The 25,982-nt window shown below is 36.1% G+C and overlaps 1 protein-coding gene across 3 annotated transcripts in view; it reads right to left on the bottom strand.

Moving 5' to 3' along the window:
• LOC117405635 (limbic system-associated membrane protein) overlaps nucleotides 1-25,982 on the bottom strand; it is a 626,316-nt gene that overhangs the window by 72,051 nt on the left and 528,283 nt on the right. For all 3 annotated transcript variants that reach the window (XM_059028421.1, XM_059028420.1, XM_059028422.1), the window contains one exon: nucleotides 4,040-4,165. In XM_059028421.1, the coding sequence (XP_058884404.1) occupies nucleotides 4,040-4,165 (126 nt within the window). The remainder of the gene's footprint in view (nucleotides 1-4,039; nucleotides 4,166-25,982) is intronic.

The following is a 25,982-nucleotide window of genomic DNA, read 5'->3' as shown; positions in this document are numbered from 1 at the left end:
GCAAGCCAACCATGTTCTGGTTTCTTATTAGATGGCGTGCATGGAAAACAGTACTTTTCACTTCACTATTGAATGGGGTTGTGGGATCCTGCAGCTTTGAGACATCATATAGGAGCCCTGGCATGACTCAGGGTACTTGGCATAAGACCCTTGGCATAGCACCCAGGGCACTTGGCATCTAATCCAATATATGTATAGTTTTTGGCATGAAAATAGTTCTTATTAGGCAAAGAGAAATTATTCCTGGCAGGTGGGCATGATAGCACCATGTATAGTGAGACTCCAGCCAATAAATCTGTCCTTGAAATAATTGTGCTCATGTCTACTGTTTTTTTTTTTTTTTTTAAACTTATCACTTTACCCTGCTTGGTTCCTATTAATCTTAGGCAGGACTAACAGATTAATCTCATGATCTGTCTGCTGCTCTCTGTCTAGGACCAGAACACATGTAAAGCCATCAAAGTAACTTCCATGTACAAATTGAGATAATGGGGACAAATGCTAGCTCCTGATTTTTTGGTTGAGCTGTGCCTAAGCAAAAAAAGATAAAATCACAGAAATGTGTTTTTGACAGTTGTATATGTTATATACAGCATATGCAACAGCTCAATGGCACACAACGTTTTGCAAGAGTAACTGGTAAAAAGACCAGTTTAACATGTCCAGAAACAGCTTCTTCTGCAATAACTTTCCCACTAAAACTGAAGTATTGCACATTTTACAAATGCCTACCTTTCTCCCCAGATCAAGGAAGTGAAACATAATTGAGGCTGTTGAGTAAATTACAAGACCCACCCCCCCCCCCCCCATTCAGAAGAAATGGTCAGATTAATATTACCATATCTGCACTTGTCAACAGATAGGAGGCTGTTTAAACTGAAGACAAAAATAGGGATTATTATTAATAATGGTAAATTATATTCCTAGAAGTAAAAACTGGTACAGGACTATGGAATTAACAGGTTATTTGACAAGAATTGATCCAATAAATGCACTGTCATTGCACAGATATAGAGCCCCAAGCATGAGTTTTTACCCATATTATTTAACACATACCCCTATTATAACAATCCATAATACAACAATAGATACATTGTCTGCATATTTCCTATTCACTTTGCTTGTTTTATCCATGTTAACCATGTTTTATCACGCTTATAACATGTTTTTAAATGTATTTATCAGTGTTTTAACATGATTCCACTAGTTTGAATACATTATTCTGCTGTGCTTTTACCATCATATACAGTACCACAGTAAACATTTTAAAAATGATATAGCGTGCAAGCGTCCAGTTACATCTTCTGTGGCTACAAAGCTTTAAAGCGCCTGCCCATACAACAGTTCTAAAGATCTCAAGCAAAAGCCAAGGGGCAGAAGTTAACAAATATGCATTTCTTTTTTTACAAATAGATAATCAAGTTTGTTTTTTTTGTAAATAGTATTTGTGCTCTGCAGTAGAACACTCATCACAATCTAGCAGCTATTTGGTTTTACAGATTGTATTGCTAAACCACGACAAATCTTTCTTTCAAGTGGATTGCATTTTCATGAATGTCCGGTGAAGAATTTAAATGTCAATTGTAAAAATACATTATGAAAGAAGGAGAAAATGAAAATACCCCGAAACAAATAAATAAAATCCTACTGCATTCGCTGATGTTTTTCTGTACAGTATAAATTCAGCTTTCAAAATAAAATATGCCAGATTAAACACGCAAGATGACAAGTCTGTGATTGTGAGGGTGGATGTAATGAATTTATTTATTTATTGTCATTGAAAGTGAATTCTTCTACACTCTACATTTGGTGGAATTGGTTTGAATGGAAACTGAGGCAAGCTAATAGTCACCACAAGAGTAATAGAGTTTTAAAATATTCTCTGTATCATAAATACCTCGTTAACATGTTATTGTTGCATAATTACTATTTAAAAAATCTAAGTAACTAGTTGAAGTTGTATTTCAGATCAATCTTTTACTTAGAAAAGCTGTACACTGCGTGTTTTAATAGGTTAAGTAAATTGAAATTTACCTATGATTGTATGTTCGTTTTATAAATATATTTGTATTCATTATCTCATTTCCATACCATTGAGTTTTCGAGGCAAAAAACCACTGTACTTTATAATGTATTCCTTTGAATTTAAGATGCACTTTTTGAACCATTTTCTGCTTCTCACAAATAGCCTGCATCTTAAATTCAAGTACAGTATAGTGATGAATGCATTAAAATCACCAACAAAAGACGTGACTACCCAAGTACACAAACAGCAACGTGACTAACCGCCGAGAAAAGACAACAAATACGTCTGCCCGAATACACAAGCAGCAACGTGACTTACTGCAGAGAAAAGACAAACCAAAATGTTACTGCCCAATCTCCAATCATCCATGTTATACAGACAGCCATTTTCAAAGAAGTGTCATTAGCTTCCTGAGGAATACCAAGAGAAGCTCAGCGTTTCTAACAAATAGTACAAGCTTGGACAGATCGGAAATGCTGATCAGACCGTTGTATTTTTCGTCATGCCAAGCAATACCACAGTTCACAAATTGGGAGAAAAACAGGTTCTGACTGTTGTGTCTGCAATGCGGTCAATGCTGATTTGGTTGCTGGGTTACATGTTGCCTGATGTTATGGAGTGTCGTGTTGTGCTTGCTGTTACCAGGATGCATGATGCCGTAAGTGAGTGGTGCTGTGTGTACGATAGAGACGCCATCTTAAGTATTATACAGTATGCAGTACAATAAACAAGCTCCGTGGTTAATCTACAACAACACTGTTTCATGTCAGTTTTGTACGATACAACAGCACAACTGAGGTGGTATCTTTGTAAATGCATATTTATATGCTGTGTTTTTTGTTTTTTTTTCCCTTGAGGGTGTTAAATTTGGGCTGCGTCTAAATTCAAGGGTGTCTTAAATTCGAAGGAATACGGTGTGTGTATATTATAAAGAATTTCAGCTTTAGTTCTTCAATTTTTTTGTTTGCAATGTGACAAGGTCTTTGCCTTGGAGAGGCCCAGGCCTTAGTTGCGGTGTTCTATCACGTCAGAACTCCATAAAGATCAGATAGTGTTGACTCCCACCCAATAAATAAATCATGCATTTCAATATATTTACATCAAAACAGTTTCTCCCTCAATATGCCCATCAGCAAATATTCATCTTCACAGACATAGAAACACAACTTCAAAAACACTATTGACACAATGCAATATCAATATTTCAAGGATTTCTGTTTGTTTTTGAAAAACAACTTCAGTAGATAATTTTGTCAGACTTTGTATATATTTTCAGGTTAAATAATATATGTTTAGGTTAAACAACAACACATGGATTTTTTGTTTCTTACTGAGCAATGATGTAGATTCAAGAACAGGGATATTACACCGTTCTTGTAACCACACAAGTGGTGGAGCTACCTGCCTATTCAATGCCCTCATGAGTCACATGAGGGGGTTAAACTGAACTGAGCAGAGCAGAGTCTAGTGAATGCAGCAGGTTGTGCCATCAGGAATTCTGGGTTTCAAAACAACAACAAAACTTGTAAACTGGGTTTCAAACTTCTGATAGCCTTTCCAGCAAGAGATGTCATGGGTTGAGGTTAATATATTTCAGAAGAATCTGTTTTATCCTGTATGGCTTGTGTTGTTTGTAACGATATACTGTAAGCACTAATACGTATAATCATACTTGATCTCAGATCTATACCTGTATTCTATAATAACACTGCGTTTATTATTTGTATTTGCGAAAAGAGGAATTAATTTTACATTGAATTCCAATGAAGTCATAATTAATTGATGATAAAGGAAGTCATTATTTTACAACAGCCTTTTTACAACCCTTGTTAATATCAACTAACAGGTAAAACGGTTCTTAGACTGAAGTAACCTAATTATCAGGATTCTAAAAGTAAACGGTAGTAACATCTGTTGTTTGTAAACCAATATGCACAGTGTCACCAATACTGTCATGTTACCTGGAGCATTGAGAATGATATGGAAAGAAGTTGTGGTACAAATGGTACCTACCTAAAGGACTGAGATGTCTCCAATTGATCGAAGGCTCTGGTCTCCCATTAGCTAAACACCTCAGGGTCACGTTGCTGCCCTCATTAACAGTGATGTCTGAAGAAATGTTGAAGATCATTGGAGGAACTGGAAAAGACAAGCACATTGTCAATTTGTATTATCGCAATTAGAAAAACCTTCTTCTTCTTCTTCAATTTGGTGTTGTTATCTCAGAAACAAATTTGATTACACAGTTTGCTTAAAAAGCATGTTAACGTAAACGATTTCTAGTTTTTTTTCTTAAAAAGAGGCTGAGATCATTGTGGTGAATGTTTTATACAGGGATATAAAAAGAAAACGTTTTATAGACTGTAGTGCCATCCCCTGGTTGAATGTTGTAATTGCAGCAGGGATCTTAAAGGGAAGGGAAGATCACAACCCTGGTTAAATCGTTTGGCCGCCTTATACAACTGAAACAAATATATAGCCCCATACAGTAAATAAGTCATGTTGTATACCTGATGAAAATACAAGCATACCCCCAATATATTCTGCAGCGGATTTAGCATTACTGCTTCCATGGTTCAATGGATAGCACAGGGTTCAGAGTTCAGTTATGCAGAACTAACATCCTGCAACGTCATTGGAATTAACAAAAGTGGGAATGAAACAAACACAAAAGGATTTCAATTTTAAATGCCCCAGGGAGAGCACTGTTAAATTGTCTATATTTTAGGACAGTTTCATAACACTATTGACAAGGTGCATCACACAGCTGAGTTACCTAACCTATCCAGATAAGCTGTTATAAAATGGGCTGGAGGATTCTAATACAACCGATGTCAAGTGATTCCTTTTATGAAGTGTGTTTCTCATAAAGCAGAAAACAGCAATGCATTGTCTAATAAGTTTCAGTGCAAAGTGTATCCAGGGGGCAGATCAATACCTTGTATTAAGGTTCTTAAAATCTTTTAAAATAATATTCTATATAACTGAGTTGCAAAAAGATACAGAATTTCCACAGTTTGAATTTCCTGCTATTATGAAAGTTGGTATGATTACATGCAGTTAAGTCATGAGTATGTATAAGTCGTTCCTGTTATTTATCTAAAGTATTTAAATACAAAGCAGGCTGTGGAACACAAGGAACCAAGCAGAACGGAAACTGTTTAAATGCTTATTAGTCAAAAGTTTAATGTTAATAAGTATGCCACAGCAGACTCCAATTTCACGCTTTCATTTATGCTTCGGTTATTTTGTTCTGTTTGTTCATGCCGAGTTTCTGCTGTCCTGTGTGTATCGACTTAAAAAAATAAATAAATACTGCTTCAGTAACTGTGACAAAAAAAGCAAAGTCTGCTGCACAGCATGCCAGAGACACTGGCTGCCAAGAATTCCAAAAGTGGTAGAGCATTCATTTAATCAAAAGTAATAAGTGGGCAAACAGTGATGTACTGTACAATAATAAATAAGCTGAAAGAATACTGTTTGAAGTGACCAGCTTTGAAATAATCCACGGTGCTTTGTTTATTACATTTTACAGGATTAATGAATGCAAAAATACTCTCTTGCTCGGGAATCAACAGAAACTAGGGAAAACACACCTGAAATGAATATTTCAGATATAAATATGATCCTTTTTCACTGTTAGAAGTGTATCCTTTTATATCAATATACAATATAGTGCAACCCACTAAATAGAATCACTGCTAACTGAATCCACTGCATACTGTTCACAAAAATCCCAATAAAAGACGTATTACTATGTACTATAGAGTTTATTTTTTAAAAATGTGTATATATTTTAGTATGTACAATTGTAGGCTATAAATAAACACGTTTGAAGTGCCATTTGTGTTTGTAGTTGTTAGTTTTTATACCATGTATGTAACACTTCAATATTTATTAAGCTTTTACAATTACGATAGAACTCCCTAACCAATACACAATTTGTATATAATTAATTGTTCAGTGAATTCCTCATTATCTCTGGTACTCTTTGCTTGCCTCCACGGTAAATAAACTCAACAGGGTTAGTAGTCACCGAACACTTACAGTATCATAAGAATATTTTATATGCATACACATGTGTGAAGGTGAAAGTGTACATTGTACATAAAGTGTGGGGGGAGTCTGACAACATTACAAATACGTTTAGGCAAAATCAGTGTCAATGATCTCGATCACATTCCTAGTGGATTCCTAGTGGACTTGTACGCCTGTGCTTCGCTCTTGTGTGGATTAGACACAGGTGTTAAAAGCCAAATCTGCAGCCACCTAAGGAAACTTTATTGTAATATCTAATATGCTGTTTTCTATACCAAGATAAAAATATTTACTCTTAGGTTTGTATTTGTATAATTGAAATAAAATCTACAGTAGAGATCAGATGTCATGTATTGTACGTATCTAGAGTTCAGATTCCATTTCTTGATAGTAACATTACAGTGGGTGCAAATAACATAATTTTAACAATACAACAAACATTCTGTAAGGTTACAAATGGTTAAAATAAGGGAATAAATCTCATTCATAACCACAAGTATAGAAAAAGGCTAAAATATTTTCATAACTACAAATATTGAATTATCTAGGTAGTCTGTAAGAAATGAACTCTGGTCCTGTACACTTTCATTAATTAAAACCCTCCTTTTCCAAGTGCAAATTAACTGATAAATTATGGAAATTAACACAGATTTCCTTTTAAATTCCCACACAAACAAAAGAAACAGTCGCAAGAAGCACTGCTCGTTAAGACAGTAACATTATTTCGTAAAGCAACATAATTTCAGAAATCACATTAGCACAATTATTTAATAACGAAATAGGTATAGCGAACGCTTGAAAATGCCAAAATCAATGCTACATATCGATGTGTTGATTAACACTGGAGTTATTATCATTTACAACCTTTTGAGTGCATTTCTCGACACCAGAACAGATGAACTCCCTACTGGTTCTGTACAACCTTGTAAACAGATTACTGTTAGGGTAGGCACAGTATTCTTACCGATACCTTATTCATAGACAGTGTAGACATGTGCGGCATAAACAAGATATGTCATGAAAAACCATGACATGCGGTATTAGTGTCATCTGTGGTGAGCAGCGGAATGATAAAAAAACTCGCCTGAAGGCCTGTCCATGACTTATCCTCTAGGTAAAAGAGAAGTCATCTGATGCAGTTTGAATGAGAGGATTGCTAAGCAAAGCTGAGTGGTTATGGTTTGACCACAATGTTGTTTAAAAGGACAAGAGACACCTATTAACTTATTCTGACAAGAGACACCTATTAACAACCTATTAACTTATTCTGAATCACAAAAAATAAATTGGGAACTTGGGAACGACTATTAGACAGCATCTTAACGTTTTAATTTCGCTGTATGTTCTACGTACAGGACATCATCTGTACAGTATATGATGTACTGGCATTTTCATAACCATGAGCCAGATTGCAGCAGGGATGAAGAAACATTTGCTCTAATCAACATTTGGGCCGACAGTTCAATCCAGAGAAGCTTGGATTGAAGCAGTTGTAACAAGCTGCTTCCGGGGCATTATTTACTTGCATCTGTCACCCAGGTCAACCCTGCTTTATCAAAAGCAGTGTGAAATCGCGTAGCCGACCTTCATGACACCAGGTCCTAACCCGGGTAGAGCATGCCAGTGTGAAAGGGGCTTTAGTTGTCTGAAAAATTCACAGCATTTCCAATGTGAATGCAAGTAAAAACATAGATTGGCATATAATTTGGCGGTCCAGACAAAATGTACTTGCAGTCCAGATTCGGACCGGAGTCCTCTTATTGACTACCCTTGGTTTATGGCAGTGGTGCGCAAACTTTTTATATGACACCCCTTTACTTAGCATATATTTTGTTGTGCCCCCCACCACCTGACACTTTATATTTTAACAGGTTTTCGCTTTCTGGATTTAATGTAAATTGTGTATTTTTTCCTAGATTTAACCACAAAAAGATTGCTAAATACATAAATGCTAACAAACACATTCTTACAAGTTTTCAAAATTGTACCTTCAGATATCATTTATAAATGTTGAAAACACGTATAGTAAATTCAACAATCGTACATTCTATAAATCTGTTTTTACACTTGGCGATTAAACATAATCTGAAAAACATTATCGTTCAGCAATTAAATCTGACAAAAATCTGGGTTTGATTTGGCATTGCATGCTGCAGAGCTGCCCTTACACTCTGAGAGCCAATCTCTCCACTTCCCCGCCTCCTTTGCATACTACAATGCCAGAAAATGTACACATTTCAAAACTTTTAAGAATGTGTTTGTTAACATTTATGTATTAATCTAAATCAGAACTTCTTTTTGGCTGATCTAGGAAAAAATACACGATTTACATTAAATCCATTAAAAACACTGTTCAAATATCAATTTGAACAGTGCCCGATACATGGAAGCTGCCATTTTAGCTCGGTTGACTGCAGTGTCATTGACACTTGCCACTTCAAACATCATTTCTCCGGTTCTACAAGTCCTAGAGTGATGGTCAACGGCTCATTAGAAAGGCAAGAACTTGGACTAATTAGCTGTCATTTATATATTTATTTTCTATCCTTTAAAAAAAAATAAAAAAAAATTACAGAACTGCCTTTAGTCATAGTCGCGCCCCCCTTTGCTGACTCTCCCACCCTACTCCTGGGGAATGCGGCCCACACTTTGTGCACCACTGGTTAATGGTATGGTGGACTATTACAGCCTTATTATAGCGATTTTCAAATGTTCCAAATGAAAACTTTGATGTTCTAAATTAAACATGGTTTAGTTATGAGATGTAGCTACTGTTTGAATAAATTTAATAAACAAATACATAAATAAATAAATACATACATAAATACATTAATAAATAACACATTTGGCTAGATTCTCTAATGTGTTATATATTCATTTATGTTATGTATTCATATCCAAACCCTTAACTAATTGTGTTTCAGAAAATAAACTAGATGTATTCCATGGATTTAAGCAATCTTGTTTCTTAATTGTTTTAAATTGTAACTGGTTTCTTTTTCAGAAGAAAAATAAACAATTTGGAGTACAAAGCTTTCAGAATCTGGCTCAACGGGTGAAATTCATAAAACCATTTTACTCCAAATGGTTACATTCTCAAAGCTATTTACTCCAAATATCACACTGATACCATTTCCTGTCAGTTTTCTAAGTAAGAGCTGAATCAAGCCAAGCTTTTTCAATTACAGCCAACTCAGTAGAGTTCAAGGAGTAGCAGAAAAAGATTTATTACCCTAAAAACCCATTTAGATTTATCTAGTGTTTTTTATCCTTAAGCTATAAAGTTTTTAACTTTTGAGGTCTTTTATATTGAAGTAGTACAATGTTTAACTTTACGGCATTTCAGATGAATGGTAAATATAACAGTGTGCTGTTACCATACAACAGCAGACATTGATAAAGTGCCTCACATTCATAGCCGCTGCACTACTATAAGCAGAGATTCAATAAGCGCAAAGTCAAACAACTGAACAAATCAGGTTAAGACACATGTGTTACATGTTGAGATCCATGCAAATGGAACAGTTTTAATACATGAATATAAATCTTAGCTGCTGAATTGGACTTTACACTCCCATGGAAGTGGCTGGGGACAGTTCACCTCACCAGAGGTAGAGACTTCCCAGGCTAGGTCCTTAATTAATCCATGGTTCAATAGCTTGTTATCATCAATTACTTAATTTTGAAAGATGAAAATAAGTGGTTAAGAGGATTGCAGTGGTGGTGGTCAGGCTGATTTGTTTGGCAGTTTGAATGCGTTCTGTACAGTGGTTTGTTTGTTAAAACCCTACCTTTACACATCAAATGAACTCCTGCAAAAAAAACAAAAACAAAAAAAAAACCAGAATATTAAATCAGCACAGGGTAACACATCTTGCTAATTTATTATCATAATTAATGGAAATAGATTACTCAAGACAAACATAATGCTACACAGGAATTGTGCTCAGTACTAGTGGTTTCATTGTAGCAATCTTCTAAAGATCTGCACCAATACGCAAAGAAAGAAGACTTTTGTAGTAACTTTGACTGTTTAATAATACATTTCCTTTCTTGGCAATTCCACTCTATTCATAATATATCAAAATAATTATTTAGTCATGGCCATGACCTTCTCTTTCTATCAGATGCTTTTGCACTTCTAATAACCCAATAGCTGTCTCAAAGCTGAAAGATTAGCGCCTCTGGCTGCAGAATCATAAAGTATTCTGTAGGCACTTTGATGTCATAGTACTGATAAATGCATTCAAAAGCATCACCATTACATTACTTTTCTTTAAACAGTCTTAGCCTCCTTTTCTGGATGATATCTGCACAGAAGCTTGTTCATGAAACACACACTGCATAGTTTTTAATACACTGTGTTTCAATGACTTAATAATTGAAACATGTCCAGATGCTTTGAAAGAACTTCTGCAGCTCAATACTTCATTACATTCAGGTCATTATCTAATTTCTAAAACAAAGTTGTAAAATATGCATATTAAGCATTTAATAATTTCAACTTTAAAGTTGCATTCATTGCATGTACGTTGCAAAGATTATGTTACACTCTTGGTACATGCTTTTTTATCTATACTGTTTGGATGATCCATCTTTAGCCTATATTATCAACCGTATGCAATGGGTCTTTATAGGACAGGATTTATTTTAAAACATTACTCAAGACTGCTATGATATGCTTTGGTTTCCCAGGGGGAGGCTAAACTCTTTGGGTGCAGAGCTTTTAACCACTACAGCACCAGCATTATGGAACTTAAGGATGCTCTCAATTGAGGACTTGACATATTACTTTGTCTTGTTAGTAGGATTCATTTAGCTTTTTTATTATGATTTCTCTGTAAATGTGTGTAGAAGGGGGTTGTGGATATCTGCTGCGAGACCGGAGAGATTGGCTGCAGTTGTGAGCGCCTAAAATGGTCGTCCTAGTGTAGAAAGATATACACACAAGTGTAAGCAAAATAACTGTACAACACAACTAACAAAACCAAATCGGCCAACAGGAGGCTGGGCACCACTTCCACTAAAAGGCGGGTCCTGCTCCAGGAACCTCCCCCCTGACCCAAACTCAGATATACTAGGGTGGGATTAAAAATCCCCGAAATGAACCCGAGTCTTTTACGTTGCGGTTATCCCTCCGTCTACATCCGGTGAGAACTAGCTGCTCACCCTTGTTCAAACACTTAGTCGGCAGTGTTCTTGCATGTCTCTACCTTGACCCAAGGGGACCATGGTCTCCTGGGGAACAAAAAAAAAAAATCTCTTGTCTCATTCATTCCAGAACCTCCATTGGGCAATAGCTATCTGCCTGTTTGCGTAGGTTTTTGTTGTGGTGAAAACCATTGCAGAGTGTTAGAAAATGTACTTCAGTATTATGCATAGATACTAAACACATTCTTCTTCAAGGCCAACTGCAAATCGCAAATCTGCAAATCTTCCTTTTACTGTAATAATAATTGTATTTCTATGACAGCTGTGAATTGTAACTTAAAGTACAGCTGGTAATGTAACTTCTTTTCAAGTTAGAAGTCTGTTATAAAAAAATCTGTTTTTTTTACTCTGTTCTGAAGGCGTCTACAATACTATTACCTCTACAGCCCTCAAAAAGTGATTATGCTATTACTGTTATCAGGGCCGGATTAACCCATCACAGGGCCCCGGACAAACATACAATTCTGGGCCCCTATCTTCTTATATGAATAACGCAACACCAAACTGACTAACCTGGAATGTGTTGCCCTGCGAGAGTAAGTTCCAGGTCAGCCAGTTGTATTTTGTGTGAACACAAGTGAGATACACTGCCTCAGTCAAAATGTCAGTGCGTGAAGTTCTTCCAGTTTGCACACAATTCCATATTTGTTTGATATTAAAACATAATAATAATAAGAAGAAGAAGAAGAAGAAGAAGAAGAAGAAGAAGAAGAAGAAGAAGAATTGTTTTGGAGCCCCCCCCCCCCCCCCATGACTTTGGGCCCTAGGCAGGTGCTTAGTTTGCCTATGCGTTAATCCGGCCCTGACTGTTATTATTGCTGGCACATCAATATCCCCTGACACTGAATCGGAAGGTCAGGACATCCAGGGAAGACCATGGTACACACCCACTGAAAACTTTCACAGTAAATTTCAGGGACAGTTCCAATACTGTATTATGCTGCCAGGAATAATCTGGTCTTTGTGAATAGAAAGTCTGCTTTGTTAATTCAATATAACCATCTTGTTACATACATTAAAAAAAAACACGTCCCAGTAGCAATCTGCCTTCTATCATGATGTGACTACCAGACTGCACACCAAGAATGTCTAACACCTTGCTTTTAAATCTCTGATAATACTTAATAAACATCACCTAAATTAAGCCAAACATGTTTTATAAATGTCATTAGAACCCCTCCCCTCCTTTTAAGCTTGAATAAGATGTTGATAGATGAATATGTTAATTTATTTTGTATGTGCAGCCAGCCTTCCTCTCCAACAAGAGGTGTGTAGCGCATGTAAGTTGACAGATGTAGACATTCCAACTGCTTGAGGCGGTAAATCTGCAGAACTGCACAGAACCTCAGCAGTCATCTGTCTCAGAGACAGCAGGCAGAGCTGAAGGGTCTCAAAACGAAGTCATTGCGTCCTGTTGCATGATGAAAAGGGACAGTCTTTCTCTTTCTCAGCATAAAGACCTTCACCATAACCAGAGACGTCACTTTTAGATACCAAACAGTGAAAAAAAAGTGACAGCCGTGGCGATAATAAAAATAAAAGATCCCTCCAAAAATAGTATTGACCAAGAGTCTATGAAAGCACAAAAACATTAAGCATGACAGTGATGATTAATTTTACCTGCAGTAACTAACCATGTGCAGTCCTGTACCATGTGGAAAAACACACCGTAAATGTACTCATAGAACTCAATTAGTGTGTGCTTGTGGAGCAATACAGTTTATGTCTTGAAAGAACTGATTTGGAACATGATCGGTAACCTTGATTCATGTACTCATCACAGCTCAAGGTTACTGAAGAAAGTGAATTTAATGAAGCTCATAATGCTGCATGTTCTGCTACAGTAAATACAAGTCTGTATACTACAGTTATTGTGCAAGTTCCCCAGGTGGAGGGTTGTACTCTTGACATTTTCTTTAATTTCAGATTCAGCTTAATAGCTCAACAACATGATGTTACAGTAAGCTGCACAAAGACTGGGGGCTTTTCATAATTGACGGGTGGCATTTCTTGATAGTTACAAAACAACAAGGTGGTGCTTGGAGTAATTTGCTTCTCAGATCTGTAGTTTTCAGGTGTGTTCGGCAAAAAGTCTGAATTCTAGAGTAACACTGCCACAGATATGTCCCTCATTGTTGTGCCTTCATATTCTCCCTGGTACTGATTTTCTCAAAAGCTTATGCTAACGTATGTTCAGACCTAGTTTCATCCCAGTTGAATAAGTGTTTCTCTAGATATATGTAAAAATGTATGTTTTACAAGCTGTAAAGTCAGCCTCAGTTCACCATCATTGTTAGATGTTATCAATGACCTTTACTAATGTCCTTATGCAGGTTTCTTAACAGTTGGATAAACAGCTCACTATGTACATGTAAAAATGCGACTGTGATACACAGGCTCAATAGCCTGAGCCAAAGAAGGGCCTTAGCAATTTTCTTCACAACTCTACATATATGTGCACATATGTCTGCCTCCACTATATTCCCTATATTTGCAGGGTATAAACAATGTTGCAGATTTAAAATCTAGAGGAGATTTAAACCTACTTTAACCAATCATATGGATGCTCAAAGAAGACCAAAAAATGTCCTACAACTGCAGGGAACTGTCAACAGCTACCAAAGGAAAACACACTGCCTGTCACATATCAGCATTGCTGATTTAAAAAAAAAAAGATATATTTCCCTACAGTTTGACATATTACATGTACAGAGCTGCCGAGGAAGAGCTGCGTGACATTCACATAAGATCTTCACCTTTGCCTTTGAAAGGTGCAGTGGAGCCAGTGTTTGGAATAATTACCCACTGGGGTCAAGGCAGCTTCCATTATCGGATTTGCTGGCAGGAACATCACAAGAATGTTCTACTGACAGAACTACAATAGCAGCATTTTCATAGCATTTGTTGTATTTTTTCACCCACCAAAAATGCAAGCTTTTATATTCAAATGGCCCAATTAAGCTATATTGAGCAAAGCAATTTGGCAACAGAAATAAGATCTGTAGACTAAAAATGTAAATACTTTATTCATTTCTAGAAATGGGGGGCATTTTAAGTGATATCCTATAGTATTGGCACAGAATGCTGCAGTTAAAGTGAGATATCATTTTGATATGTACAGCATATGCCCACTGTCACACAGATGAAACCACTATGTAGCCATCACTGTTGCTTTACAAAATCTTCTGTGACTATCATATGTGACCCCCTAGCATTAAATGTCAATATCCTTATAGCGTATTAAATAACAAAAATGATGCAGTGCTTACATAAAATCACAGGTGTTGTTTGTCTTATAATAATGTACTTCATAAAAAGCTGCTCCTAAGGATAGCGTTGCCATAATTTCGATTTAATGCTATGGTATGTGAAAATTAGACCATCCTGCTATCTTGCTTTGTTTAATCAGTGGTCTATCTCAGCTTGCAGAATGCCTGTAACCTACATGAGACCACAACACTGTACAAATCCCACCCCCACTGGCAAGCAGGTAGCAAAAGAGAAATCAACAGAAATACCCCCCCCCCCCCATTTTAGTTATGTGACACATGCCAAATATATGCCTGACTTTACAATAAACATACAAATGTAGGTCTAGTCTGAAATGCTACAATAATAATAATAATAATAATAATAATAATAATAATAATAATAATAATAATAATAATAATAATAATAATAATAATAATATGTTTATACTTGTATTTCTGTTTGCTGTAGTTATAGTGCTAACTGTAACCAGTTTGATATAAACGTAATTGTAATGCACTACCAAAACCTACTGCAACCAAAAGTGTCATGTTTTTTTATAATAAGAATAATGTGTTCCAGTTTAGAAACACAACCTGTAAAGGTTCACTGTAGATGTCTCCATTTTCAATCTGTGGATTTATACAGTGTCAAAATAATCTGTACACAGAATTATAAAGCATGGAATGCAGTGTTCTGACTCGTCTATTGGTGACAGCATGATTTAAAAAACATTTATATATATATATATATATATATATATATATATATATATATATATATATATAGCGTTGTCATTGATATATTGAAGAGTTTTGGCATATTTACATAAAACTATAGCTGTAAGAATGACTATTTCTTTTGCGTTTCTTTTTTTTCTACCAAAGCCTTCACCAAACATGCATAATATGTTTTACTTTAAACCAATAGTTAAGCAGTATAACTTAATGTATACTACAGGGAATACACACACATTTTAAGATTGAGTTAAAAAGTAAGGAAACAATCTGATTTTGCTTTCATCTTAATCATGGCAGGTAAAGCTTTATTTCAGGCATGTGGGGCAGTCTACTCAAATCAATGGCATGCTGCTTAATCGACTACCTTGCACTTTCCATTACGCTAATGCATGCTAACAGTAGGTAATATTTAACAGAGAGGACACCGTCATCAGATAACACTAATACAGAACACAGACAAGGGAATAACATAAAAAGAAATAATATCACTGGGTCATTGTTATGCTGCTCATGCTTATTGGCTATTGACATGATCAGTAAGTTTGGTTTATGTTTCCAATGGCGTATTTTATTCTTGGGAAGCGAACACATTTTCTGAAGATGGATTCCTAGTAATGCAAGTGCCATCACAAGTTGGTAATGTTCATGGCCTGGGAATTACATTACTTTTTTTATGGCAGCGGTCTACCTGGAGCCCAGGAAATGTCCAAGTGCAAGCTATTAGACCCATTTAAATGCATGAAGAGACCTTCTGCAGAGCATAAAAAAATATTAAAGGATGATCTTTTTTTCCTGGGCTGCAGTCAGCACTACAGGGAGAAAAACGTTTCTTTCATCAAAAGACCAAATATTCTGTTATATTGCAATCTGAAAGGCAGCAGACAATAGAGCCTAAAACAATATTCTTATTTTGCTAAAATATATACTAATAATAATAATAATAATAATAATAATAATAATAATAATAATAATAATAATAATAATAATAATACAACTTCCAAGGTCAGCTGTGGAGAAAGAGTTGCTGTGCTAAGCTCCTCCGAGAGACCAGAAAGAACAAAAAGGGCAGATACCATTCACAGTGGAGCAGTGATAAAAAGCTTTTAGAGCAACAGGGGTTTTGTACTTTCTTTTTATTCAAGAGTTCTTTGTCTCGTGTTAATTCTTAAAGGTCAGTCTTCCTTTTTCAGGGACTGGATAAAAAATTATGCCTTTCAGGTGTTGTTGGAAAATAGGCTTAAATAACCAACATTATAGTGATGGTTTGTACAGTATTTTCAAGTCCTGTTTTTTAACAATTATGGCCTGTGATATTAAGGATGTTCACATACAACATGCAGCATAAACAGTCACATTGGTTCTATCAAGGCTGGCCAGGAGGCTGTCACCACAGGCACTTTCACAAGCCACACAATTCCAAACAACACCAGAGTAGCCTGACTTTCTCCACCAAAAACAATAGAGTCAATTCTCATTAATACGAATTTCAAGGGACCAGCAAAAAAAAATGTGTATTATCAGTAATTTAGCAGCCAAATGCATACTGTCAGTTTTTATTGAAGTTACAGTAACACTGAAATCAAATTTCAATTACAGAACAATGAAATGTATTATACATATTAAAGTATTGTGCATTTTATTGAAAATACAGTTGGAAGTGAACTTATAAAAAGCATACATTGCAAATGAACTGCACTTTAAATCTGCATTTTAATCATGGGCATTTTAAACCACTAAAGCCAGGCGTCCTCAACATCAGGTATTGATGACATTGGAAATGACGATGACTTGCATCCACAGTTTGCTGCTCATAGGCCTGTATTATTGTATCCCACTTTTTTAGACTGGTTGAGAAAGTTTTTGCGGTAATGTTGAAATCTGTAGCAATGTCTTTCTTTTTCTATAGGGTGGTGCATTATCTACCACTTTCAACAACTCCACTTTTGTCTGCAAGAATATGATGTGTGAGCACTATGGCAATTTGAAGCGCACTAGAGGATCTAGAGTCCCAAAACAGCATTGAAATACACTACAGAGCCACCAATGTGGATACATTTACATTTCCCAATATCCTTTACACTCAGCTGTTGGAACGAGAGGGATTCACATTATTCAACTTTTTCTTCCCTGCTGCAAAGTAATTCACAGAAACAGGAATTTTGTGTTAAGTGAATTCGTATTAGAAGAAGCAATTTAGAATAAGCGACTGCCAATTGTGTATCAGGAAATTTGTCTAATTCGAGTTTGTTTTAATGAAAATGTACTGTATTTTGCTTCAGTTAACTCATCAGCTCTTTAAATTTAGATACAATCATATTACAAGTCCGCCTGTATACCTACATGCTCTCTTAGGTTACATAGAGCTCCCCCTTTTTTGGTTGTCAATCCTCACTCTCAGACACTCATGTAGTGCTTCATAGTCCTGTTCACAGAAGTGAAAATGAAGGAGAACTGAAGAAAATGGAGACTGATGAGGTATAAATAGCGTTCCGCAATTCCGGTTTATTCCGAATTTTACCAAAAAAATGACAGGGTTATTTTTTTTTAACTAAACCTCGGTTTCTATTGATTTTTACCTGGTTTTTAGTATTTTCTGGGTACTATTTTCTTGGAAATACACAAAATTCAGTTTAATTTTGACTCCAACAATGTAATAAGCAGCCGTACACTGTACCTTAGGGGTCAAATAACGTTCAAACGTCGCACATGTTTGGTTCTCTGTTGCTTCACAAACAAATTATCACCTGATTCTATTGGCCAATCAAAGTCTGATTAGTGTGGCAAGTGCTGGGCTTAGTAATTAGCTTGATCAAAAAAAGAAATTGAAACATTGACACGAAAATATTATATTTTGAGTGGATGAGAAATAGGGAGAAATGTAAATCTGTTTATGAATATTCAAAAGAACAAATGTTTCGAAGTAAATCAAACAGCAGAAGTGGGCCAGATGAGGGCGAGGATGCATTGCATTGGAAATACAAATGCATTGAGCTAAATGTTCACGCTGACACTAGAATAAAAGAATATACTGAAAGTAAGCGACACATTAAACTGAAACAAGAAAGTGAACTGAGAGACAAGCAATCCAATTCTGTGGCTTTTACACTCACTTTAATAAAACAGAGAGTGCACAAGGACTGTGTAGTGAGTTTGTCCCAGCTCTGTGCTTTGCTGGACAGCCACTGTTTATGCAGAGGGGCCTATTGTGACTTTGTGCAACAGTACTTCACTTTGACTTCATTTTGACAGAAAATGTAAAGTGTGTATACTGCGATTTTTTTCCCTATGATTATTTTTAATTTTTTTTACCAATCTTCTCCCTATTTTAATATTTGTAAAATAAACTTGTATAAACAATGAATGCTATGTATAAGGTACACAGTCCAACTCAGAGTCTTCACTACAGTGTACTATTATTAAGCTCTTAACATGACAAATTAGCCCTACCAACCTGCATGTGGCCATGGCAGTCCTAATGGCACACTGCTTCTCATCTCCATAAATCCTGCACTCTGCAACTCATTTTACAAGCCTAAACTTGATTTAAACCTAATCACCATGATGTGTACAGCCTGCAGCAACAACCCATTCCAAAGCAGTCCAAATATGAAACCAAGCCTCCAGCTCACTGTGTATGTCAACCATGTATAGAAAACTAGTGCCCAAATGCAATAACCAGCCAAAGCATTTTAAGAGAATGTCTGATCTCCATCTGTCAGCCTGGATAATAACTCTATTGCCTGTCCTCTTATCTCATCCATTACCTTTGAATTTTCATATTCAAAGTACAGTAATATGCTACATCATGCTTATATAGGAGCTGTTCTCTGCTGCTGCTACAGCATATGCAGCCAATATATATATAAAAAAATCCATGATTTATAACAGAAAACTCTATCTCTACCATGTCAGCACAACCAGTTATCTGTTTTCAAACTCCCTTTTATGCGTCTTGTCAAACATGTCCAAAATGTTGCTTAACACCATATAATCTGACACGATTCATCAGAATTGGCATTTTTTGTAAGTATAAGGCTTTGTAATAAACAAGTTGGGGAAATGATTGTTTTCAGTGCTTGTTTTTTTTTTTCCCCTGACATTTCAATTTAAACTTGCTTCAGTATAGGAGCTACACTCCATAATTTCTCATTCAAAGTGGTCGTATTTTTGCACTCACTGTAATTTTGTTTGGGATTATTAATGTTCCAGACTGGCCCTATCTTGTAATCAGGGTTTCTATCAGCTAGCAAGAACAGATGTCAGACGCTTTGTTTGAAATGTTACAAACCTCATCATGAAGATACCTGCACAGTGTCTCAGGTTTGTCAAATTATGACTGTAAACATTTTATTGTAATAGCCTCTGCAACTTTTAGAATGTAAAACATGAATAGTTCTGAAACAGTGAGAGATAATTGAACTAATTTCCTAATAAAGTCCCTTCATTACTCAGCTGTCAAGTCGTTGTCTCTGGGGATATCTTTGTCATCCTGGTCCAAGTTTCATGGACACTTTGAAAAGGGAAATGAGGTGTCTTATGATTTGACAGCTACCCCCTTCAGCCACACACATACCGTATGTGTGTTTTGCTTTGGCTTACACATACACACACCCCAAAAATAAAACCTTCCAATAAACGGTTTGCAAATGGCAAAAGAAACTGCTTTCTTGTTCGGGGTAGATAATTCGACCTTCTTGACCAAGGCACCTTTTGAAATGTTAAGTTCAATGTCAACACTTTCTGCTTTGGTTAACAGTTCCTGCACCCCCCCCCCCCCCCCCATTACAAATAACACACTTTCTCAGAAGTTTTTTTTAGGGAAGTTATATTCTAGGGAATGGTGAAGAAATCTCAAAATGAGAACTATAAAGATTGTTTGGCCCTTTAGATTTCATTTTAAATACAATGTTTTACTCAAAAGAGTAAGAGTTTTTAAATTGTCTTATTTGTTTATTTATGATGTATGTATGTATGAAATTGAAATATTTTATTCACATACAAACATTGTGGCGAACCATCACATTTTCTATCGTCTCCCAGGAGACTCAACTACTTTAATTACTTCTAAGTCTGGTCTACAAGGAGGAGCTATTTGTGGCCTCAGTTTTCTGTGCTTTGTTTTGATGTCTATGAAACCCAGTAACACTTATGTAGGTATTTGTTATACATGGTTATAAACAATATATAAACATGTTATTAGTTGTGCTATTAACAATTATAGATTATGATTAGAAACAATACAACTATTATTGTACACTTTGCCATTGTTTTTATGTAACACTTAGGGATCTGTTATAAGTGGTTATAAACAATAACAAAAAGAAATGAATGGCAAAAGTGTATAATAACTCTATTGCAAAAACAAAGCAACCCCATACAATTGGTGAGGCAGACATATAACAACAGACAGACAGGTATAGAAAGACAGACAGACCTGAAAAGAAAGACTATATCCTTAAGGCTGACTATATCTGTTATAAGCAATTATAAACAATAATAAAAATAACAAGTGTATACTAATAGTCGTATTATTTCTAATCATATTATATAATTGTTACTAACATAATTAATAACATGTTTATAGATCACTTATATCGGATCCCTAAACTGAAGTGTTACTGTTTTTGCATTGCTATTGTCTAAAATCAGTTATAATGGATATAGTCTGTCTTGCCTTTTCAGGTCTGTTTGTCTTTCTATGCCTGCCTGTGCCTGTCTGTCTTTATATTGTCTCATCAATTGTATAGGACTGCTTTGTTTTTGCAATACAGTTGTGTGGAAGGGTGGTGGGTAATTCACTGACACACAGGACACAGAGAAATAATTCCGAAAACACCGCACAGGTGCCCAGTTTTATTATGACAGCTTACTTTCTTTTTAGCCCGCAGAGGGCGCTGTTGTCTGTGGTCTGCCGTACCAGCTATGGTAGCGACAGAGCCACAACTATACCGGGGCGGTACAGGGTACAGAGTTTTAAACAAAACACTAATCAAAAGGCGAAAGGAACAGGGAAAACAAAACACAGTAAACAAAACTACAAATAAAAAGTCCTGCGCTCGGCAGCTTCACCCCAACCGTCGCTACCCGCACGGCCCGGGTCTCTGTCCTACACTAGCGGCTCCCTCAGCCTGCTATACACTCTACCGGGGCTGCCCAAGAGTTTTCCCCGCTACCGCTAATTCTTTTACTTATTTTTTTATATATTTTTCTTGTTGGGATTTTCGTCCCGGCTGATTTTCTTCCAGCGCTTCCGCACCCCTTTTACGTCTGGAGGGCAGACCTGAGGGAACAGCAGAATGTTAACTTATAGGGCCAGCAATTCCCCCAAGACCCGCCTCTCAGCCACTCAGAGAGAAGGAAAGTCCATACACCCACTCTCCCACCTCTCCGTGTCACTGCCATGACTGACAGGCGGATATTGACGAGCCGCTGCCCTCTCCCTGCAGCACTATGAACACGTCAGAAGAGTCAGCACAGGTCTCCCCCTGTTACAAGTTGTTATACACTTTTGCCATTTATTTTTTTTTTGGTATTGTTTATAATCACTTATAATGGATACCTAAAGCGTTACCAGAAAACCTGTGTCATATCTAGCTTCTGTAACTGCACTGCTCAACTGAACAGTAACATAACTTAAAGCATAACAAAAAAAAAAAATGTTGATAGTTTGATTGATTAACTTTGTAAGATTAATGGAAATATAGGTGGACAACAACACATTGGGACAGTTAAGAAGTGTTTAATGGCTTGAAATGCATTTTAGTGACATTGCACAAATTAGTTGTATAGATCCACTTCAGCTGCTTTGATTAGAATGATCACCCTAAGCAATCAGTAGCTTCTTTGCAGGAGAAAAGGCCATTCATTAAAAGGATGACAGAGCCTCCAATTATCCAATAAAGCAAGGACTCACACAGTGGACACTTTAGCCATTTAGGCAATTGCTGAGAAGGACAATCCAGGTTCATTCAAGCATAAGCTTTGTGTATAAGCCTAAAGGTAATGAGTTGGTGCATTTGATTTTTAGATGATGAGAAGGATTATAAACATCTACGATGATGTGCAGCATTTATGGAAAAGCTTGTAGTGACAAATGTATTAGATGCTGTACACCATGTTGCTGTTTCGAAAAAAAAAAGACCAAATGCTCGTCCAACTCTTTAAAAGGTCAGTTGCTATTTAGTGTGGAGGCTTTCAAGATCTTTCATCAAAAAAAGAAAGACTGGAAACTCAGATTCTCAGCTAACAAAGAAGTGAGCAATCCCTGGTTTAGAATTCTGAAACGTAGTCCACCGAGTTCAAAATTCCAAAGGCTGACATATTACTAAAACATGGCATAGTGGTAGGCTCTTAAAAGCATTTCTGAGCCTTTTAAACACTTTCTTTTGTTAAATCCCCCAGAGTTGCATGAAGCTTATTCAGAAATGAATTATTTTGTATTAATAGGTAGATTGGTTTTGTCTAATGCAGTTGAAAGCCTAATTTAACAGTACTTGGTGATTTGACAGCAATCACCGCCTAAGTGGCACAGAAGAAAATGTCTTCCCGTTGTTCTTGGCCTTCACCCCTCTTCCAGGTTAAAAATGAATTTCAGATATTTCAGACTACACAGTATGTAGGTCTACATTTGGGTGCAAAATGGCTGCAGTGTTTGCCAACAGAAGTCCTGGCATTTTGCTATATCATTTACTTTCTTAGTAAAGTGCTATATACATCATTATTACAAATGATTACAGCCTTTTTTGTATCAATTGTACCCCTGTTTTTCAATTATATTTGAATTACCTACACCCACTTCTTACTGATCAGGACTAAACACTAAAGGGCAACCTTTACTCCCACTATCACTCCAATGGCCCACACACTCAAAGCAATGAATATTGCTCAGCCTCGGAACCCTGGTGGTAAGGCCCAGTGGCTAGCCTCCACCAGTAGGGGTTATTGAAGCACAATTAAGTGCCAAGGGAATACATAGGTCAATGCAATGCTCCCCTATCCAAGATCAGCAGCTTAGCGATACCAAGATACAAAGAAGTAAGCTGCTAAATTTACTAGATGAGCCACTGGGGACCTAACAGCTTCTATTTTTAAGTGACTGTAGATTGAGTAAAATAATCAGATTATTATTATTATTATTATTATTATTATTATTATTATTATTATTATTATTATTATTAGCAGACACACTTATCCAGGGCAACTTACAATTGTTAGTATGAGAACTGTAATATATTTGATAATTTATTTGAAAAGATTATCTACATCCTTAATGTAATTCATTTTCATTACAATACTCATATTGTGATCACTGTGTGTACATTGTTTTTCTGGAATCTGCTGTTTAATGCCTCAGATGGTTATATGAATGATAATGTAGTTCTGAAGCCAGTACCACTAAAAGTGCCAATACATTGATAGTGGCGGTCAGTTCCTCTTGGGTGCTTATATTTTACAAATTGAATTCCTCATTGTATTTCAGATTGTAATGACTCATTCTTATCTTTCAAGGCCAGTTTTGTGTCAATTTAGACCAATTTCCATTTTCTAAACTTCACGTCTCCTTCAGATTTGTTTTTCTTAAATCCTGTTCCCTTGTGCTTGGTTAATTTATGATCTCTAAGTAAATTCAAACCAATTGTAATTAACTTAATTATTTTCAAAAATTCTTGTGGAATAAATACATACTAATCCCACAGTAAATAATCAGCCTTCGAAAATCATATGCTGATTGCATACATTAACACCATTCTCACACATTTCATACAGGATCCTTCTTCATCTCAAGGGGGCTTTCAGGCCAAATACAATATAACAAGTATGAAGGTAAAATGCATCCCCTGCCATGGCTGTAAATTCAGAATCAGAGATATCGGTATAACAGAAAGGGTGATGATTATGACATAGGACCAGAGGACACCGTGGAAATGATGCGGAGTTACAGCGGGTGCAGAACAGAGGGCAGTAGTAGACACTTCTTTAGACAAACGTATTGGATCGGTTACCTAGCCATGTTGTTGATGCTGAATTAGTGGGATCACTAACGAACCAACTTGACAAAGTCTTGAGATCAATCAGCTACTAGGAACTGGATGAGACAAATGGCCTCTTTATTGTACATGTTCTGAAATTGTTCTTATATCAACATTATGTTCAGAGAAATATAGAATAAGAAATGACAATGAATAGCTTAATGACAATTGGGTAAGTGGTATTAAGTGTGTAAGTATGACAGACAGCTAGATGTACTGACATAGAGACAACAATCTACTCCCAGTAATAAACCTTCCAGATATATGCAGATATATGTGTGACATATAGATGGACAAATCTAGACAGACAGAAACCCCCATAAATCATCATCTAATGCTTGCCATAATTAGGGCCCTGCGTTTTTCACAACTTTTTTTTCACCTGCAATTCAGTCCTAACCCTCCAGATGTACATGTAGCCACTCCAGCTAAACTGATCTAAAGAATAATGAAGTAATCAACCCATAACATTCTGGCTAATTGGAAAACACCCCCTAATTACGAGGGACAATTATTGCCATTCTAGAAATTGAGACTTAGAACGAATATATGCACTGACAAGCACGAAACAATGATTTGAGAGATTGCACACAGCAATATCCACGTGGTGTGCTGCACACTGATGGGTATAAACTTGTTTTGAAAGCCATTATGTTAGAATTCATTGAACGTATAATAAAGTTGCAGAATTAAACCCACAACATGTTTTAGTTTGGATAACAAACCCCTCCCGTCAGATTGTATTCCAGGGTTTGATGCTTACTGTAAATCAGAAATGGAGGGACATCAACTATATAAAAGATAGTGGGATTCCTTTGACCGAATTTTAGAGAAATTTCCCAATTTAGCAAGAAAGGCTAAAATCTATTTGTCAGTTGTTAGCAATTCTGTGAATGCTGAAAGAAGTGATTCTTCATGGACACATTTTCACAGAGCAACTTCAATCCACGAAACAAGACCGGCTTAACCAGCTGACGATGCTTACGTTTAATAGCAAAATATAATGCACAAGAATTGAGAATGGATTTGTTTGTCTTTCATGCAAACATAAGTAACACTTATGGGCTTCTTATGAACAACCTTTTTTTCTTATATTATATTCAAAGGACAAAACAAAACAAAGACAAAATAAATAAGCACAGCTTACATATGTTACAGAATCTATCACATGCCCATATTCTAATAAATGGTTATAATATCTGTACTGTTCAGAGACCGGTGACAGAAACGGGAAATCTATTTTTAAAAAAAACAGTATCTTCTCTTCTGTTGACGAAATATACAGTATATTTGTGCCCGGTGAGATCCAGATATCAAGAACATTTTTATATATATTTTTTTTTACGAAATGATTTGCGTAAAAGTGTACTGGTAAATTAAAACCTATAAATAATGTATTTACACTTATGAGTTCTCTGAAATAATACATACTGCTTATACATACTTTGTAGTGATGGGATGACCAATTCAAATGGTTAAAGTAACGTAATGATAATTGTTTAATGATTGCTCATTATGTGGATTACTGTGCAGGCAATATCTTGGGGCTGTAGGACCAAATTACAGGTTAAAAAAACAAGTCGTGCAAAACGCAGGGCCTAGCCATAATGTATGCTGAATATTGTTAATACCAATTTTTTTTTTTATCACAATTGGACAAGTGGTTTCCCAGATATATGGGAAAATGTA

Source organism: Acipenser ruthenus, chromosome 8, assembly GCF_902713425.1.
Source record: "Acipenser ruthenus chromosome 8, fAciRut3.2 maternal haplotype, whole genome shotgun sequence".
Taxonomy (NCBI): domain Eukaryota; kingdom Metazoa; phylum Chordata; class Actinopteri; order Acipenseriformes; family Acipenseridae; genus Acipenser; species Acipenser ruthenus.
The sequence above is the reverse complement of the archived record's forward strand: the minus strand, read 5'-3'. Positions and strand labels throughout refer to the sequence as shown.